At 43.3% G+C, this 19,959-nt stretch overlaps 1 protein-coding gene across 1 annotated transcript; it reads right to left on the bottom strand.

The window, feature by feature from the left end:
- Positions 1-501: 501 nt before the first annotated feature.
- LONP1 (lon peptidase 1, mitochondrial) lies at positions 502-19,035 on the bottom strand. Its single transcript, XM_068661430.1, has 18 exons — positions 18,619-19,035; positions 17,025-17,113; positions 16,499-16,618; positions 14,810-15,038; positions 14,220-14,281; positions 13,529-13,658; positions 13,045-13,128; positions 11,620-11,840; positions 9,793-9,931; positions 8,096-8,274; positions 6,853-6,940; positions 4,936-5,058; positions 4,138-4,254; positions 3,696-3,836; positions 3,445-3,610; positions 2,080-2,288; positions 1,562-1,726; positions 502-882 (listed from the first exon to the last, which is right to left on the bottom strand). The coding sequence occupies exons 1-18, from the start codon at positions 19,006-19,008 to the stop codon at positions 718-720; spliced, it is 2,817 nt and encodes a 938-aa protein (XP_068517531.1). The 5' UTR covers positions 19,009-19,035; the 3' UTR covers positions 502-717.
- Positions 19,036-19,959: the final 924 nt, after the last annotated feature.

Below are 19,959 nucleotides of genomic sequence, written 5' to 3'. Positions count from 1 at the left end.
CCAAGCCTGTGTTTATTGATGCACAATAGTCACACTAACACATTTAATTCCTTTTTTCCCCTCAGTGAACATAACACAGCTGCTATAGTGACAAAGCCTATAGTGGTGTGCAGTGCTGACTACTGACACTGAGCACGTTTCTCTTTTGTCCCAGTTTTCTCTCTTTAAGCTTGGAACTGTTACTGATGGTATATGGTTTATTCTGTAATAAAAGAACCATTTTTCTCTGCAGCTGAATTTGCTAGATCTACGGCAGTGTCCGAGGAGAATTTCAATTTTCCCTCTAGCTTAGTGTGGGCTTTTAAGCCAAGACAGGGAGAGGTTTTTGTGAGCTACTCAACCACCAGTACCACATCATGACCACTTTATATGTTCTAGTTAAATATTTCCTGAAGCAGATACTTAGATTTACAGTCAAATAACTGAAAACATTAGTCTCTTTTATACTTAAGGGAAAACTAGCTCCACTGCTGCTGGCTGATAAGATGCACATTCTCTAGGTAAAATTTCACAGCTTTATTTTTATTGGAAATACTTAAGTTGAATCATAATTCAATATGAAAGAGTGAGAAATACTTTATTCTACCAAAGCTCTAATTCATTTCAGCAGCTGCGCAGCAGCAATAGCTCCATGTCCCACTTCAGGACTGCCCCATTTCTGAGCTGAGGCAGAGCATTAAGGTACAAACCACCTTGCAGTCATCAGGTTGTTGAACATCATCCTCCAGCCGAATCCAGTTTTGAAAACGCTATATCAAACACCTCATTGTAGTGCTCAACAAAATGCACTTCTAGTCCTTCTGTAATGAATCCAGCAAGGTCGTAATAATCCTTTTTATTCTCTGATGGCAAAATGATGCAGGTAACACCTGCTCTCTTTGCCTATGGGGAAAAAGAAAATTATGCAGTCTGCGTGTTTAGTCCTAGAAATCCATCAATCTATTAAAAACAGAGATTCTCTCCCACTTCAGAAAGCGGGAACAAGCACAGTTATTAAGGAACATGATCTGGCTTTACTCTCTTCTTCAGAGAGCAGCAATGACATTACTCATAGAAGCTGTCACTAGGACAGATCATATTTCAAGATCTCCTCAAGCCCCCCAAAACACTTTCCAGGGGGTGTGTGGACAGATGAAGGGGGAGGTATTTTAGTAGGACTATGAGAGCACACCAGGGGAGCATTACGCTAATTCGTAGTGTTTTACTGAGTTGTAGAAGCCTGCTCCAACTTGTCTGAGGACAAACCTTAAACTCAAATGAAGTTTATCAGACCAACCCACCACATCATGACCCATAGCACAGTTCTACAAAGCCTTTTGATACAGACACATGCATCAGAAACAGCATGTAAGTGGAACCTGCTCATCAACTGGCAGGTGTTCACCCACTCTCTGGGTGATCCTGCATTTATCTCTGGGGGCCATTCACACTCCTGCAAGCACAGCTCGTTACCAGACCTGCAGACATCCCTATTATGTATTATTCCTTCCATAATGACTGTCATAAAGCAAAATACTCCTGAGATGAATCCATGAGGCATGGAGACAGAGAGAGCTCTTACCGCAATAGTCTTCTCCTTGATTCCACCAACAGGAAGAATTTTTCCAGTTAATGACACCTCTCCAGTCATGGCCACATTCTGCCTCACTGGGCAATTCATAGCCAATGACAGCAAAGCTGTTACTATTGTACACCCTGCACTTGGTCCATCCTTTGGTGTTGCTCCCTTTAAAAAAAAACCAACACAATAAGTACAAAAAAACCTTGTTTTTACCTCATTCAAAGAGTAGCAAAACCAGACAAAACCTTTGCTCTTGCTATTTTTACAATGGCACCAATTTCAGGTTGGTGAAAATTCACTACACAAAGCTTTTTGTCAAGTCGTCACTGATAGAATTCTTGAATTGGCCCATCTAATAATAAGTAGTAACTTATCATTCCTCAACTTTTCTAGGTTTTACTGCTAAAAGTGTGCATTCAATACATGGACAACACATGGACAAATTGTTTTTCAACTTCATGTCATAGGTAGCAAGTAAACCTAGCTGCTATGCACCTCTGAATTCTGCATCAGATTACCTCCGGCACATGCAGGTGGATATGGGAGGACACGAGGAAGTCATTGCTGGGTTCCTTCTGCATCAGAAATGCTCTTGCAAATGTGTATGCTATTTTGGCACTCTCTTTCATTACATCTCCCAGTTGCCCTGTTACTTCAAGGGACCCATCCTTGTTCTCCTTGTCTTTGGGTCGCTTCAGGGATGTTTCAACAAACAGAGTGGAACCTCCTAAGAAAAACAATAGAAAAAGGACATTCTGAAAGAAGTTAAAGGAAAATTTGAGCAGGCGGCTTTGGTGATGCAGAAGTGACGTCAGATTTGAGTCTGTGGCCCTCTAATGAGACAGAAGCTCTTGGGTAAAGAGCAATTAAAACCTGCTTTCCAGATCCCTTCAGAAAGCTTAGCTAGAATTCTCAGCAGACCTGCATTGACAGCCTCCTTTCATTGCTTCTTTAGACTTTATACTCCACTAACACAGATGCAACCCAAAGTTAGTGAAAACAAGCAGTTCTTATAAAGGTTTTAGGCACTTTTTTGGCTACGAAGTAAGACAAGCTCACACCATAACACACTTCTGGCCAGTTCTGGTTTCCATTGTCAGACACCTCTTTACGTTCTCTGCTATACTGATTTCTTTCCCTCCTAACTACTTCCAGGATTTCAGTTCTACCAAAAGTCAATTAGAATACACAGGAGTCATATGTAAAACCTTGTCCTTTATTATGTACTGTATTTCCTTTCAGTGGTATTCATAAGCCTCCAAGGTACTATTGGGAGTAATCCAAGGACCTATGTAACTAGTCACTTCCACCGACCCCAACAGAGTGCTGGAATACCTGTATCTGCCCTTGACATCGAAAGCCAAGTCAGTGGTGAGACATAATTGAAGAGATACAGCATGCCCCAGCTGTGCCATAAGCACCTCCTGCTTTTAAGGAAGTAAGACAAGGTTTTGTCCTTGCTTTTAGCAAGTATTATGCTTTTAATCGTTACTGTTCCTAATGGATGCAGTTCATACAGGATATGGAGCATGAAGAGAAAAACATTCTGGCCTGAAGTCAAAATTAGCCTTGGCTTATAAATAAAAAAAGTCCTTTCTTTAGGGAAGAAGAGGTCAGAATCTAAAAAGCAACAGAAGTTAACGTTACGGATGCCAGCAGAAGAACTTTGGTGGACTTGGGAGAATTCAGTTTGACTACCACACTCAATTTTTGAAAATTGTATGGAAATGTAGACACACATTTCAGTTTTCCAGCTAGTACTTACATTTCAGAACCTGCAACCTCACCTCAATGCAGGATAAGAGGAAGCATTTCTCCTGGAAATGCACATTTGCCCAAAAGCCACTGTTTAACTGCACATTGGGTAACTGCACAACTCTTACCCATAGCTGTCCAGGCCAGACCCATCACCACTCCTGGAGGAGTGGTTTCATACATTCGATCCACAGTGAAGATGGGCTTTCCTACAAAGTCCTGCAGGTTTTCGGGTGTTACTTGGACCGTCTCTGCTTCTCCACTCACAATTTTATAGGCTGATTTTCTCAGTACCTGAGTGAGACAAGAATTTGTTTCTGTAGGAAAAGCTGAGAATGTTGAAGCAAAGAGGTCACGGTTACACATAATTTTCTGTTACCTTTTCTACTTGTTTCTGCAGATTCCTCACCCCACTCTCTCTGCAGTACTGCTTGATGAGAACAGTCAAGACATCTGATGTGATTTTGGCTTTGTTTTCATCCAAGCCACATAGAACTCGTGCTTGAGGGACCAAGTACCTCTGAAAGAAATCATTCAGCACATTCTTTTGTTAGTATTTGTGGGAAAAAAAAAAAAAGCCTGGTAGTTCCAATTTATTTAACTTCCATCTGCCATTAGCTGAATGACATTTGCTGGAGTCCACAGACTGTTACAGAATGCTGGAATTATTTTAAGTGGGTATTCAAATCAGAGGTACACTGTCCACAACACCATGTGCCTAATATTTGTTGATATAGTTGAATGTAGATATGCAAGCCTGAAGCTGCCAAAAACATTATTAGATGTAATTTACAGTGCATCACTGAAGTAGTTTCTCTTACCTCTGCAATTGCAAGTTTCTCTTCTGCTACATATCCTGACACATTGATCACTTCCATTCTATCCCGCAGTGGCTCTGGAATGGTTTCCGTTACATTGGCAGTACAAATAAAAAGTACCTGAAAGCATAACCAGATCCTTTTAGGCATTTCATTAAGCTGCTACTTTATTCCAAGCAGTACATCCTCACTGCGTTTCTGTCTGAAGAGCTGGAGCAAGATCTGAAGGGATGGAACAAGGTCATGTCCTCTGTGGAGTCTTTTTTTTTTTTTTATTACAGATAATGCTTTGGATTCTAGAACTATGTAATAGGATGTTCCCTATTACTGGACCTGGTGCTCACCAATGCAGACAAACTCATTAAAGAGGTTAAGATCAGTGCTAGTCTGGTCTGCAGTGTCCATGCCCTGGTGGAGTTTGTGATCTTGAGGAATACAGGCTTGGCAAAGAGCAAAGTCAGGACCCTGAATTTTTCCAAAGAGCAAACTTCCAACTATTTAAAGACCTAGTGGAAGAGATGCCCTGGAACACTGTTGATAGGGACAAAGGAGCTGAACAGAGCTGGCAACTCTTTAAGGATGTTTTCCCTTGGGCACAAGAACTCTCCAACCCCCTGGGTAAGAAAGTGGGCAGGAAGGGCAGAAAACCTGGATGGCTGAGCAAGGACCTGCTGGCTAGCCTGAGGCACAAGAAAGAAATGCAGAGGCTGTGGAAGCAGGGACATGTGGCCTGGAGACAAGGAGGTTATCCGAGACAGCCAGAACCTAACCTTTGATAAGTCTACACCTTAAGAACCTTACCTTTGATAAGTCCACAGGAACATCAAGGTAATGATCCAAGAAGTTAGAGTTCTGTTCTGGGTCCAGCAGCTCTAGAAGTGCTGAGGATGGATCCCCCTGATATCCTCTTCCTATTTTATCCACCTATGGGAGACACAATTTACATGCTACAAGACGTTTCTCACCACAATAGATTGCCACGTAAAGATTCTTTAAAAACTCCATCTCAAAATCTTCATGTGTTTGTTCATAAACAGCCATTACCAAGCTTTCTGTAGATTTACGCAAGTTACTACGATCTTAAAGGCATGAGCCTGTGGCACACTAACAAGACACAGGACTCTTAACAGTGGTGTGGAGAAGCACCACAAAGTCTCAGAAGTGTGCGTGTAATTAGAAACAAATGAGTTAGCATGGATCAGTGGGCTACTTGCCAATCCAAGCTATATTCACAGAACCCAGAGCGGGAGGACTGCAGGGTGCTAGCTTAAACCATTCCCCTAATATTTAATCTAAGATGCCTTACTTACACTGCTCAAAGTGCAAAGTGCGTACTGTGGTGGTTTTACCCTGCTACGCAGCTGAACTCCACCACAACCACTCTCACTCCTCCTCCTCCTCAAAGAAAAAAAGGGGAGAAAATAAAATGGAAAGTGCTCAAGGGTTGAGATAAGGACAGGGAGATCACTCAACAATTATATCATGGGAAAAACAGATTCAGCACAGAGATATTAATGTAATGTATGGCCTATCACTAGCAGGCTAGAACAGTGAGAAACTAAAAGCAAGATAAAACCACCTTCCTCTGCATCCATCCTCTTCTATGTCATCCCCTGAGCAGCACAGGAGAACGGGGAATGGGGGCTATAATACCCCTGCAGCTGTAATACCAAAACCGATGCATACTCAAATAATACACATACACGCAGCCACTGAAAACAGCTCAGCTAGAGGACTTGGCTACTTTGACAGAATCACAAACTGGCTGAGGTTGGGACAGACCTCTCTGGAAGGCATCATCTTGTCCAACATCCCTGCTCAAGTGAGGCCACCTACAGAGCTGGCTGCCCAGGACCAGCTTTTGAGCATCTCCACGGTTGCTGTTACTTTCTGTGTTGTCCTCCTTCTGAGAGCATGGACAAGCTCTCAACCAGGTGCCTCTCCACTGCTTTTCCCCTCCGTAAAAAGAATTAACTAGACAATAGTTACACAGTGTGCTGCTATGGCCAACACACAGCTCCTCATCAATGCCACTTAAGTAGAAGTGCCATGAGCTACAGATTTCAAATCATTATCATGATCTTTCAAATCATTACCAGTTACTTAATGGTTTCACTACACTGCAACTCCTTACCCAGCTTCTTAGTCCTCTATAGCATTCCCAAACCACCTGCTGTAGATCTTTCCCATGCATGGCACGTAATGGAACTAGAGACATCTCTGGTCCATTCTGAACACCTGCTTTTATATCCCGTCCCTATTTGCTTTTCCACAAAGCAGTGGACTGGTAGACCTGGCTCTTATTTATTCTCAAATCAGACCTGAAAGTGACTGTAAACATCTTACTCCTTATAGTATTGCTTTAGACTTGCCAAAAGTGATCTTTTCTAATAATCATGTTTTTGTTCACAATGGTGTATCAACTAGGTAGGGAATGTGAGAGCTACTGAATTCTCTGAACACTCAGCCAGCACCACTACGATCCTCATGATCCAAATAACTGCAATTTAAAGAGAAGAGCACAACTGAAATATAAAAGTTTAAGTCTGTTATAGGAAGAGAAAACAAAGGTCTAAGGTATCACTGTCACCTAAAGAATCAGAGAGCCCAGCATAATTTAAAAACAAAAAGAATCTAGTCACTGCTGCACCTTTCCTGTTGGTGTCAGTAACTGACATATATTTTTAAGAGCAAAAACTAGAAGGGCAGATACATCACCTCATCGATCAGTATAAGTGGATTCTCTGTCTTGGTCTTCTTCAGACACTGGATGATTTTTCCTGGCATTGCTCCAACGTAGGTCCTCCTGTTTTACCACAGACCATGTTTAGGGAAGAACCATGCAGTACAGCACACATCACACAACACAGCATGCAGATGGTGGAACAGGTATATCCTGCTGGAAAACAAGCCTGAATTTCTTTAACATCTATCAAAAGCATTCTCCATCACCATACTAAGCACCCAGAGCCATACAGTCTGTTTCTACTACAGATCAGACTTGAATTTTGTCAGAATACTCCTGGACTGCAGTTTTTATCTTTAATCTCTTTTAAATCAGTGAGAAGCAAATAGGTAAAGCTAAGAAGTGAGAGGGTTGAAAAGCAACCTCTTGTTTTTAGTTAAATAAATGTTAGGAAAGGGAATGTTTCATTCCTTCACTTGGTAGACAGAAAAAAAGGAGGATCAGTGTAAATCAAGAGGTACACTGAAGGTACTTATTGCTAACAGCAAAACACAATCCTGTTAGAGGAACAGGCAGAAGAAGAGCAAGAGGATAACAGCAGGATGAATGCCAGGAGGCACAGAGCAGAGAACTTCCAGAAAAGCATCTAAAATATTTATCTCTACTTCTGTATCACACAGGGCAGAACCTCACAGGTTCAATACATGCTGTAGAACTTGCAGAACTGCTGCTTTTCCTTACTAGTTTGAAAAAAAAACGTTTTAAGGTATACACAGGGGAAAAATAACCCCCGGCAGGAGCTGCTTTCCTGATTTTTGTATTCACTTCCCATTCCTCCATGAATATTCTTGTTCCCAAGTTTCCCTCACACAGCACCTCTCTCCTGATCATTTAGACACCAAGTCTCAGTTACATTTGAAAACAAGTGAATCACCTTGTTCAAACTATCCCCATTCTCTAGTGCTGGCTCTTATAGACAAACACAAATTAACGTTTGCATCTAAGTCCAATGCTTTTGTAAAGCTCTCACAACTTTTCAAAGATCACCTGTAAGCATACGTAAGAAGCAGCAAGCAATGGCATTTTGAGGCACAGATATCATTTCGATGAACTCCTCCCTTTGCTATCATTTTCACCTCTTCCTCTATGCCAACTCTTGCTGAAGGGAGTTGGAGAACAGAAATGAAATTACACACGTTGTCCAACTTCAGTCACACTCCTATTTTGACATTAATAAAAATTGCTGGACAGCGAAATTGCTCAAGGTACACTCACCTGTGTCCTTTTATTTCTGCCACATCGGTCATCCCTCCAACACTGAAGCGGAAGTACTCTCTGTTTAGGGCTCTGGCAATGGAGCGGGCAATGCTGGTTTTGCCAACCCCAGGGGGGCCATAAAAACACAGGATTTTCCCTTGGGTGGATCCTCGCAGCTGGCTGACTGCGATAAATTCCTGCACAACAGATGAAGCATCAGTAGTGAAGAGGGCAACTGCAGCATATTTGTTAATGGATCAAGCAACACTTACAAATTGAGCATCATACACAAAACTGGTCCCCAGAGGAGCTGGAGGGGGCAAGGGGAGAAGTTAGATTACTGGTGCAACTCTTCCACTGCATGGAATCAGCCACATCAGTAATCAAATCCACAGACCTGCATGATGCAACTCAATCTGATTCTGTATAAAGACTGGGCATAGACAGCATAAATAGTGCTAGTGCTGATGAGCAGCATGGCTGGCTGATACTCAAAAGGGACTGCCTGCTTGCTGATGTGCAACAATGGGCTTACTGTAAAGCATTTAAAATAATGAATTAGATAGTGGGATTAATTCACAAGTCTTGGGTGCTACTAGGGAAAGAATCCCCCTTTCAGGATCAGAGAGAAGACATTTCACAACCTTTACCTTTTTCTACAGAGTGGAACAAAGCAATTTAATAAAAATAAAGATCCAGGCTGGCTAAGGATTTATGGTTTGTTATACATATCAATATTTCACTGGTAGCTTAGGAGGTGCCTCTACAGCTTCTGTTTCTGTGCACAGTGATTACTGAGGTGGCCTAACTGTAATCAGTTCTGTCCACAAGGTAACACAGAGCTGTGCTACATCAGCACACTGAACAATAAGAGAAACTGTCTTAATGTACCGTTGGAAGGAAATGGCATCTAGGTCAAGCTGAAGGCTAGCTGTACTCGGTAGCTTCACCAAATCTGGCAAGGTCTCGCTGCAAATTTGTAACACAAAATCAGTATTTGCACCTGCCTCCTCTCTACAGGGCACACTCCTCCCAGAATCCTGCCAACACTGGGGTCGTGTTTCACTGCTTGAAATCACTGGCTGCCTAAAAGCAGGATCCTATTCCTGTCCTCTGGACAGGCAGGCAGCTCCCACTGCAAGTTTCTGCAACCTGTTGCATGTGTCTAGTCTTATATATAAACAGAGTTGCTAACAATGTTAAGTGCAGGTGGGACACCTTCAGGCAAAAGCAAGGGAATTTGTGGAACAAGGCAACGTTATAAACCCTTCAGCTTGCAACACAACTCTAGGGACAGGTAAGGGTCATGAATGAGGCAAACATGCATCTTAGCTAACATCTCCCCCTGCCTTAACTGGAGAGGTTTAAGTAGGGGTTCAATAAGCTTTGGAAGGGCAGAAGCTTTGCCTGTTGTAATGAACCATTTTGATGATACACTGATTAAAATCCAGAGATTGCTCCCCTTGAATATTTATTAATTTCCTCAGCATACCTCTTTTACATAACAGAAGAGGTATATTTTCATTTAAATCAGAACATGACTTTCACTGTCACTGGCAATTAAACATATTAACTTATCACCAGAACATTCCTCCAGCTTTCTGTGATTCCTGAACTAATGCAAATTCAATGGAGAGCCACAAGCTGAAACACAAACAAACTGCCCAGGGTCAGGCAGAGTGTGAAGCTGTGCTCTCTGCCTATTCCTGCCTTACCAGGATTCGCTTCTTGACATCATCCATTCCATAGTGATCCTCCTCCAGAACTTCTCGGGCTCTGGTCAGCTCCAGGTTCTCCTCACTGCACTTGCCCCATGGGATGGATGTCAGCCAGTCCAAGTAGTTCCGTGTAACACTGACAGAAACACGCAAGTGAGAGTGATTTAACAACAACCAGCTCCCACTCTCCACTGCCTTTCAAAATAACCTTGCCGAAAACAAATGGGGTATAAACTGTACTCATGAACAGGGGACTATGAAAATATCATTGTGATCTGAGCAGTCACTGCTAACCTTTCATTGACATCTTCATTCCCTTGCTCCTTCCCTAGAAAATCAAAACTTTTGTCTCAGGAAAACAAGATCTATGAAAAAGAAATTTACTACCTTGGTCTAGGTAGTAAATTCCCTTCTGTTGAACTCCCACATCGGCTTACTTCCTTTAGCTTGCATTATTTAGGAGACAAAGGCTGTTGGCTTGCCAGGACTATCCCACATGAGCATTTATAGCTAGAATCACGTGGTTGCGGTAAATACTGCATAAAAATCCAGTTTGTAGTGAAACAAGGCTTGACAACAAGACCTGTTTGTTATCCAGTGGGTGCACAGCAATGCTGGACTTAAAGATAACACTGGCTTTGTGGTTATTTATTTTTACACCTGATCTTACAGTCTGGTATCACCACCTAACACAAGCACACACCGCTCCCTTTTACAAGACATTTGAAACCATGCCGCGACTTTGCCAAAAGTTCTGGTCTAACGTTCTAGCAATAAAACAGACCTTTAATTTTAACTACAGATAATTATCAATGAAAAATCAAACAACCAGACCCGCCTAATTTGGACAAAAGGAAACTGCTAAACAATACTGACACTTTTCCGCTATGGTATACTCCCCTCACCATGCTTCAGAAGTGGAAGATTTGAAATATGCCAGAGCAGGAACTTTCTGCATGTGACAAGTTTCTATGTTTCGTGTGAAAATCCTCAGTAATGTTGGTTTAAAAAGAAAAAAAAAAAAAGCAGCACCTCCAATGTACTGTTCAAACACTTGGATTGCTGCACACAGTTTCCTTGTACGATTTCTTGATGTTGTGCTGGTTCCTGTCTGAAGCTGAGTGAAATTTTTTGTAAGCTCTGCATGACTGTCAACTGTTTGAATCAGGCTATGAAACTTTAAAACAGCAAACTAGGATTGTCTGATTTCCCAGTGGACCAAGACAACATAAAGAAAGCTTCCTGGTACAAGAAGGAAAAAGGGCTGGAGGTATGGTATGACAGAGAAAGATTTCAGACTGGGAGAAAAGGATGTTAATGGAGAAACTAATGGCAGTGGTAAGCAGTTTAAACAGACTACTACAGAGGAGAACACGTGTGAAAGCAGCACTCGTCTGTTCTAAAACTCTGCACACTCAGCTCAGGGAATCAAACACACAGCCAGCGTTGTGTGTTAGCTACTCACTTCTTTTCACTAGTATCTAATGAAAACACCTAAGAAGATGCGAGAAGAGACAAACTTAAGGACTGTAGGAATCACTGCATTTTTCACGAGGAGGAATAGAACTGTACTTACACATAGCATTAGGTTGCAAGAGAAGAGCTAAAATGTTCCAAAAAAGGTCAAATACAGTAAAACCCTGGAGATTTAGAGAAGCATCCTACAACTATGGTGTTATCAGATACTCCAGCAGGGAATACAATTACAACAAAAAGAGAAAATAAATACTTAAGGTAAGAGTTGAACAGAATTGGATAGATTTCTCCCATTTCCCACGTTCCACTAACTAATCCTGATAGCAGAGGACACAAGCATGCACTCACTTGAATTCTGAGGAGTGATTATCCAGCAAGCCCAACTTGTTCAACTCTTCATCAATCACATCCATAACATGCTTTGGCACTACCAGATCTTTTAGTCGCTCACGGAATTTTTCTTCTATAGCATCCTTGTCCTCTTTTTCCAGACCTAGCTCTTTTTTAATGATCTTCAGCTGCTCCTGGAGAAGATACTTGCGATGCGTCTGCTTGATCTTCTCCTCAACCTAAACACAGCAACAAGTATCATTACTATTCTGTTCCGGGTACCACCAAGAAACATCAAATACTTCCAAACATTTCTGAGTTATGACCTCCTCAGCAGCTGAAAATACAACAGAAATCTTCATTTGAAGCGTGTTCTAATATAACAGGTGACTCTAATTGTACCATTTCCAACACTCTGACAACATTATCTCCACAACTGTTTTTGTGTATATGCACATATATACAGATATACTGTAAGCTGGAGAACTTTTGCAAACAACTCTGGAAATGACCTGCAAAAAAATAAGCCTCCTTAAGAGCATAGTCCCATAGGGGACTACGCATTTTACTTTCACACACCCCTCCGACATACCATAACTTCTCATTCTTCTATGCCCACTATCCAAGCATATTTAAGGGCTGTGCAGCTTAATTTATCTCACAGAAGGAAAAGCTGTAGTTCATCCTTCTTGTCCTCCACTTAGGAAAATTAGGCTTGACTGACATTTCAGTTTTCTAGACAATAATCAGGATCTCAAAGTCCTTTTCACAAAGTTGTTTTCTATGCAGACACCCAGCCTGTTGCATGGGATTATTCCAACTCACATGTAGGACTACGAATTTCTCTTTGCTGAACTTGAGGAGGTTCTTACTGACTCTCTGAGAGACAGCACTACCAACTAGTTGCAGTTTAGACTTCGTACTGTTGATCATAATCCTTTCTGTCCAGCAATCTAGCCAACTTTTTCATACATCTTGTACTTCAACCTTCTAGTCTATATCACCCAATTTGACCATAAGAATACTAACGATGACCACAACAAAGGCCTTGCTAACATCAAGGTATACAGTACGTATTGTTCTCCCTTTGTGCTCTAGATCTTCTTATCTGAGAAGGTAATCACTTTGGTCAGGCCCAGTTTGCTCTTTTAAAATGCCTTCTGGCTCTTCCAAATCATCTCCTTCTCCTTCATTTGCCTGCACAGGCTTCCAGGAGAAAGCAGATTTAATCAGATTCTGTATTACTTTTACAAATGTGCAAGAAAAATCAAATTTCTAATGGAAAAAAGTATCAAATACAAACTCTAAAATAATCAAATTCCTTTAGAGTGTGTGTTATTTGCTTTTAAATTCATCACTGGTAGTGCTAAGCACCAGAGCGGTGGACATGATAAATATATATATGATATATACATATATCTCCACGTTACTTGAAAGACTTACCTCCCTTCCAAGACGTTGCTGAAGTTTGCTCAACTCATATTCCTTCTTAAGAAGGGAGAGGGCTTTGTAAAGCCTTTTAGGAATCTGAAATGATAGATAAAAAATGAGTTTTCAAGCACTGTAGTCATGTCAGCTCCCTGTACAAAAGGCTATAATCTAGAATAAAAAGCTCCACCAGATTGCCTGGGCGTTACATTTTCTAATTCTCCAGCACCCACAGATGTAGAAAGAGCAACCATTTAGCAATACAGCAACACACAACCAGTACGTTTGCCACCAAAGATGCAGAGCATCCTTTCCCTGAAGGCATGTTATTAATTACTCACTATATCCTTCAGCAGGAATCTCATCATTGATACTAACTGATATCATCAAATGTAGTTCTGAAATCTCCTCTGTAGTGAGGCTGGTAGAGAAACCATGGCATATGGCAGACACACTTTTGGTTCAGCTAATACAGCTTTAGTTAAAAGTTTCATCTTACACTGGTTTCTTCCAGGATATCTTGAAGTTCGTGCGACTCTGCTCCTGTCAGTGCTGCACCCATGTCACTCAGATAGATAGGGTTATCTACCACACGTTGTCCAGCCTGCATCATCTGAAGCACGGACTCTCTAGAAAAATGGTAGTAAAAACCAAAATGCTCAGTAAATATGTACATTCATAAGGGAGTAACATTATGGGGTTACTTACTTGTTATAATGGTAAAGAAATTAAATGCTGCTCAGTTTCATAGCAAAGGAACTTTTAAAAACTTTTTAAAAATTTTACCAAGCACATACATCACTTGATGAAAGGAATGATCAATGATAAATATAATCAACTAGGTGAAGTGTTATCTCAATAGTCACACAATTTTTGTGCCCCACTATGCTAGGCCTCTTACTATGCTCATATTACATGCATCAAGACTGTGACTGTTAATGCAGTGAGTTTCACACAGATCCAAACCACCTGCTGCAAGTCCAATTGTCCTATTTCATAGGTTTCAAACGTTCCTCTCTTTTACTAACAGCGGATGCTAAAGCTTACATCTCAAAACAAACTTCTAGGTAGCAATTCAGCAAGCGTCTCCTCTTTGTTACAGCGAAAGGACAAATGGAACAGAAAACCTCAGGGTACTTCAGCCTGAGAATACACTGTTCCCAAGGCAGAGCAGTGTGGGAAATACGTACCTGTACAAAGGGTTCAAGGCAATGATGTCCCGGATTGTTTTGACAATTTCTGCAGTAAGAGCCTATAAACACAAGAGAGATTTAATCAAGAAAAAGACTGGAAAAGGACAAGGCCTCAGTATAAACACAATGTTCCCCAACCCCTCCACTGTGGGAGCTCAATCCATCTGTCTCCAATGCTGTGCTGAAATGGTATTTCATGTTGGGGCAGTTACTTCTCCTGGGGGGCAAGGGCTGCAGGCTGGCTTCCTGCTTGCACAAAACTTGTTCTGGGACAGAGATACAGTCAACTTGACCACTCAAGTCACCTTGGAGCAAAGGTCCAATTTGATAAAAGATATTACACAGACTTAAGCACAGTTTAATGTCTTCAGTCAGCAATTTTTTGAAGTGACTGATTCTAAGGAATTGAGGTGTTGCAATGAAAAACCATTATTTTCATGAAGTCCCCTCAGGCAGTGACTGTGAGAAAAAGGAAATGGTTTCCAAAGCCTGGAATTAGAGCTTCATTTTAGAACTCTTCCTTTAAGCAACAAATATGGATGCAATTCTACAGGACAGGCTGAGGCTTGCATGATTAATTCACTTACTTTAACCTCTTCTGTGATCTGAAAATCTTCATGAACCACATTCTCTACTTCTACCATGAGAACTTCTTGTGAGGAAGCAGCTACAGGATCTAGAACCACTTCCACGGCTTGGTCCTTTGCTCCTGACTCCTCTTCAGCCTCTTTCTTAGAGCGTTTCTGTTTCCTTCTAGCTTTCTGTTTGTTTTCAGGCTCCTCAGGCTCAACCTCCAGCTGCCTGTTTATACGAATCCTGAAAGCCAAAAGAAACCAGATACAACCAATTCTCCTCTGCTGTATGTAACTTCAGCTCTTCAGCATGAAAAGGGCTGTATTTTGAATAACCTAAAATTCCCAAATTTGACAAAGGCAACTAATAGACTGTATTTATTTTGATAAGGTTTAGGTTAGGGTTCATTCTGTCAAAATAAGGCTTGATTTAGTAAAACAGTAAAGTGACAGATATGGATGGGACTTAAGTAATTTTACAGTGAGTAAGTAATCTCTATTCACAGTGAGTAAGTATTCAAAAAAAAAAAAAAGTTAATTGACTTGCCTACTTCTGTTCCTGCTCTCCAGATTTTGACAGGCTAGCTTTCTCAAACAAAATCATAAATAGCTGGAAGAAGTAATAGGAGGCTTTTCTGAAGGAAGATGGATACCTAAGCTACTCCCACTGTGTCAAATCATTATGTACTTAAGATTGTGTCGTGATATTAAGTCAAGACTTAAAGGAACGGGCTGTCAAAATATGCTTCAGCAAACAAAAGGACACCTCCTACTATTTCCTCTGTATCTAGTATGAACCCTGAAAGGTTCTTTCAGTACTTGGATATAGTTTCAAATTAGCTTTTACTCCTCAATGCTTCCTAAATGTGTTCCTGCTAACTTAATGCGTGATGTAAGATATTTAAGATGGATCAAGTTATCAAGTCAAAACCCCTTTGCACTCCTCTTGAAATGCTCATATTTAAGTTCAGTTCCTCAACAAAGTTTTTAAGCTCTAAAGCTCAACTGTCTTTGCTTGCCTTTCTTCCAACAATAACACTAGTCTAAGAAATACACTACTGCGCTTACCTTGCATGTATTCTTAGACCACTACAAACGAATTCCACTATTTCTAAAGATCATCATTTGTTTCAGATAGTAGCTTTCCCATTCCCTTCCTCAAGTTCTCATTACAAACACATTCATAAAGATGTTGCTGCCACATTCCAGAAGGTGTATGGGAAGAGCTAATGGAGGGATTTAGAAATGAGAGGACCCACACTTGTAGGACACCACATCTCATTATTATGGCTGCTGATAAAACAATTCCCTTTTCTATATTTTTTTCCCCCCAAATGCAGCATGCTCCTGAGATCTGATACCCAGTCTGGTTCCTCCTGTGGACACGACTGAACAGTGCTCTCCAACTCAATCAAATAAAGACCAATTCCCCACATATCGAATACTTGCATGAATCACATTATGGTTTATGGAAGAATGACATGCATGAGGCTCTTCTTTTTTGGGGGCTAACCTACTGCATCTGTGACAGTATGCAGAATACTGCGTCTGGAATACTGTCAGAATACATCGTGGTAACAAAATAAAAGATAAAAAGTTGTACAAGAGCTGCATACGGAACTGCATATACATGGTGAAAATGATCAAGGGACATATCTTTAGAAAAATAATTTGACAAGATGTGGTGGAAGTACAAGTAATTACCTTCGGTGCCCCATGACTATCATACGCAACTTGTCTCCGAGGTCTTGCATTTCGTGAATCTGTACAAAAGTTCCCATCTGGTAGATTTCATTCAGATCCTCCACTACATCAGATTCATTACTATTGAGAAACAAACAGAGTAGATATTCACAATCTTGAGAAAATAGGTAAAATATAAAAAAGGAAAAAAAACAATGACTGTTTGCAGAACTTCAAATTGGATTCAGGAGCAAAGACTGTTCGCATTATTTGCGGTCACCACCATGTCCCTTTACAAATCACTCAACTATCTGGATGGTTCATCCCTCTCCCAGACAACAACAGCCCTTCCTAGAGCAAGACTCAAGCCCCTGGCAGTGCTGGTGGTGGTAACGGAAACTTTCATAGTAAGAAAATGGTCCAAGCATACTTACAAATATTTCTAATACTACCCAAGACAGGGGATCTCAAATGACAGCCTTTTGTGTAAATGTAGGCTAGTCATGGAATTATTTTATTGTTAAAAAGATCAAGAGAAACAACTTACTTGTCATCCTTTTTAAGGAATACACCAGCATAAGGCTGAGCAAGACGAACTTTCCTCCTCAGCAGCTCCACCAGCTTCTTATTTTTTACCTGGGACAATAAGTGTGAAGTCAGATGTAGATTTTACATAAGCTTTGAACACTCAGTGTGTAAGAACAGGCATGGTGAAACCCTTTGACTGAATTATCAAGTCTAATCTTTGTTCCTTCCAGTCTTGTCTTCATTAAGAGATAGTAATAAAGAAGTGGAAGAATATTAGAGAAACAGGAAAACTGAATATTTAAGACAAAACACTGAGTATATAAAACTAACTTGAAGGCAGGGGAAGAAATCAAGCCTAAACCCTACAAATCTTCTGAGCAAGAAACTTCTCAGTCACTTGAGCAACACTTTGTAAGTATTTCTGTTGCTATCACTTCAACACCTGTGTGTCCCAGCTCTCCACTCCAACTAGGCAGCTAGCCCAACCTTCCCCATCAACCCATCCAGTCTAATTTAAATCCTCATATCCAAAGCCTGTCCCGTTCCTTATCTCCTACAGCCCCAGCAGCCTACCCAGGGGCCCTTCCATATTCATTATAGGACCTCACTTTGTCACTAAAGTAATAAATGGTAGCTCAATGAATTCACGGGATATAAGACAGCATTTAACAACTGTCTGAATATAAGACCTGACCTGAAATTAATCACTTATATATAGAAGTGTCATATGATTACATATCTGAAGATCACAATAATACACAAGCTTCTACACTCCCCAACACAGCTACAAAGCCACTAGAATTTGCATATATCAGATTTAGACATGCAAAAATATCCAGTGGGAATTACATTAGGATAAATAGCACTACATGAATAGGGAATTATTGGTTCAGTATCTGTTCCATTTCCCCCAAAACTGGTTTGGAAAAATATTATTGGGTGGTACAAATATGAGTGTTTGTTCCAAAATGATTACCTTCCAGGAAGAGAAAATATGTCTGCCTTGTGAGCTCACATCACGTCAAAGATCAAACTTAAATTTTGCAATTATCATCCTGCCTCAGCACCACCTCCCACTTAGCAGCGTTGCTCTACACTGGACTCGAGCCTTCCTCTTGCACCTCACCGATTACTGCCTTCACAAAAATATTCCTCTTGGTGCATCGACACAAGCCCATGAAGCTAAACCAAGGACACTTTCCCTTAACCTTCAGCAAACGAGCGAGGACAGCGACCTCTGGAAGAGTTCCCGCGCGATTCCCCCCCAGAAGCAGCATAACGGGCTCTGATGCAATACCTGTGAAACCGTACGGCCGCTACTAGCCCCAAAAAGCAGTGTGTCAGTAAAATTAGACCGCTAAAAACTAACACAGAGAAGCAGAAAGCCCTCGAGCGTGCCACACCGCGCTGCCCTCCCGAGTAATTAACCGGGATTTGTAAATAATAAGGACCAGAAAGGCACAAACCGGGAGGGAAGCTCCCGAGCCCGGTGCCTGTGCTCCAGGGGAGCCGCCCCAGGACCCGCCGGGAGCCGCCTGACGGAGCCGGGGCCCGGGCACGGCCCCGAGCTGCAGCCCCGGGTCCCCCCCCCCCCCCCCCCCCGGGCCGCTCACCTCAATGATCTTGATGAAGCGAGGGAAAACCGGGTTGCGCGTCACGGCGATGAGGGGCACGTTGGGGAAATGCTCCGGGACCATCAGCGGCGTCAGCGCCGTCATCACCGGCGCGGCCCCACCGGGGTCCGCCCCGCCGCCGCCTCCGCCGCCGTCCTCGGCTCCTCCGCCGCCGCCCTCCAGCGCGTCGCCCCCCGCCAGGCCCCCGGGGCTCCACTGGTGCCACCGCGGGGCGGTGCCGAAGGCGGCGCGGGCCGGCGGAGCGGGGCTCGGAGAGGCGGCGGCGGGGCCCGGGGAAGCCGAGGAGGCCGCCAAGAGGCGGCGCCGCGCGGGCCCCAGCAGCGCCGGCCGCCAGCGGCCGCAGAGCCGCAAGCAGCGGGCGGCCGCCATGCTGCCGGCGGGCGCTGCCGCACTTCCGGCCCGCGCCGCCCCGCGCAGGCGCCGGGGGAGCCGCTGGGACTCGCCGAGCGTGGGGCCGCGCACGTCCGCTGCGGGCTGAGGGGGCGTCCTCTCGGGGTCGCGGGTTCGAGTCCCGGCTCGGCCGGGGGCCGGTGTGGAGGGCCACAGAGATGATCCGGGGCCTGGAGCATCTCCCCTGGGAGGAGAGGCTGAGAGGGGATCTGAGCAGTGTCTGGAAAGAGCTGAGGGGTGGCAGACAGAGGGACATGGCCAACCTCTTCTCAGGGCTCTGTGGGGACAGGACAAGGGGCAGTGGCCACCAAATGGAGCCCAGGCAGTTCCGCACCAACACGCCAAAGAACTTCTTCCCGGGGAGGGTGCCAGAGCGCTGGGACAGGCTGCCCAGGGAGGCTGGGGCGGGGGCTCCTTCTCTGCAGATATTCAAGGCCCGTCTGGACGCCTCCCTGGGCAGCCTGCTCTGGGGAACTGCTTTGGCAGGGGGGTTGGACCCGGTGAGATCTCGAGGCCCCTTCCAACCCCTGCAATTCGGTGCGATTCTGTGGAGAAACTGAATTGCCCTGGGTGAAACGAGGAGAGAAATGAAGGGAATCAGCTGTGATACTGAAAGAGAAAAGTGCACCACAGCACCTCCCTGAGAGGCTTTGGAGGAGTGGGAAGAACGGCCACACAGTCCCGTGCCTTTGCTGTACCTGGGCAGGTCCCTTCCCGCTAGAGAGAGGACCCTGCACAGGCAGTGCCCTGCAGCCCCTTTGGTCAAGGCTCTGTAAGGACTCCAAGTCCTCAGTGGGACAAGACCTCAGTGGTTACCCAGCATAGGGTGCCCAGGGCCACCTCCAGATGTTTTTTGGAGATCTCCAAGGAGGGAGACTCCACAGCCTCTCTGGGCAGCCTGTGGCAGTGCTCCATCACCACACAGCACAG

The sequence above is a fragment of the Anas acuta genome, chromosome 26 (assembly GCF_963932015.1).
Source record: "Anas acuta chromosome 26, bAnaAcu1.1, whole genome shotgun sequence".
Taxonomy (NCBI): domain Eukaryota; kingdom Metazoa; phylum Chordata; class Aves; order Anseriformes; family Anatidae; genus Anas; species Anas acuta.
Note: the sequence above shows the minus strand (reverse complement) of the source record. Positions and strands in the feature narration are given on the sequence as shown.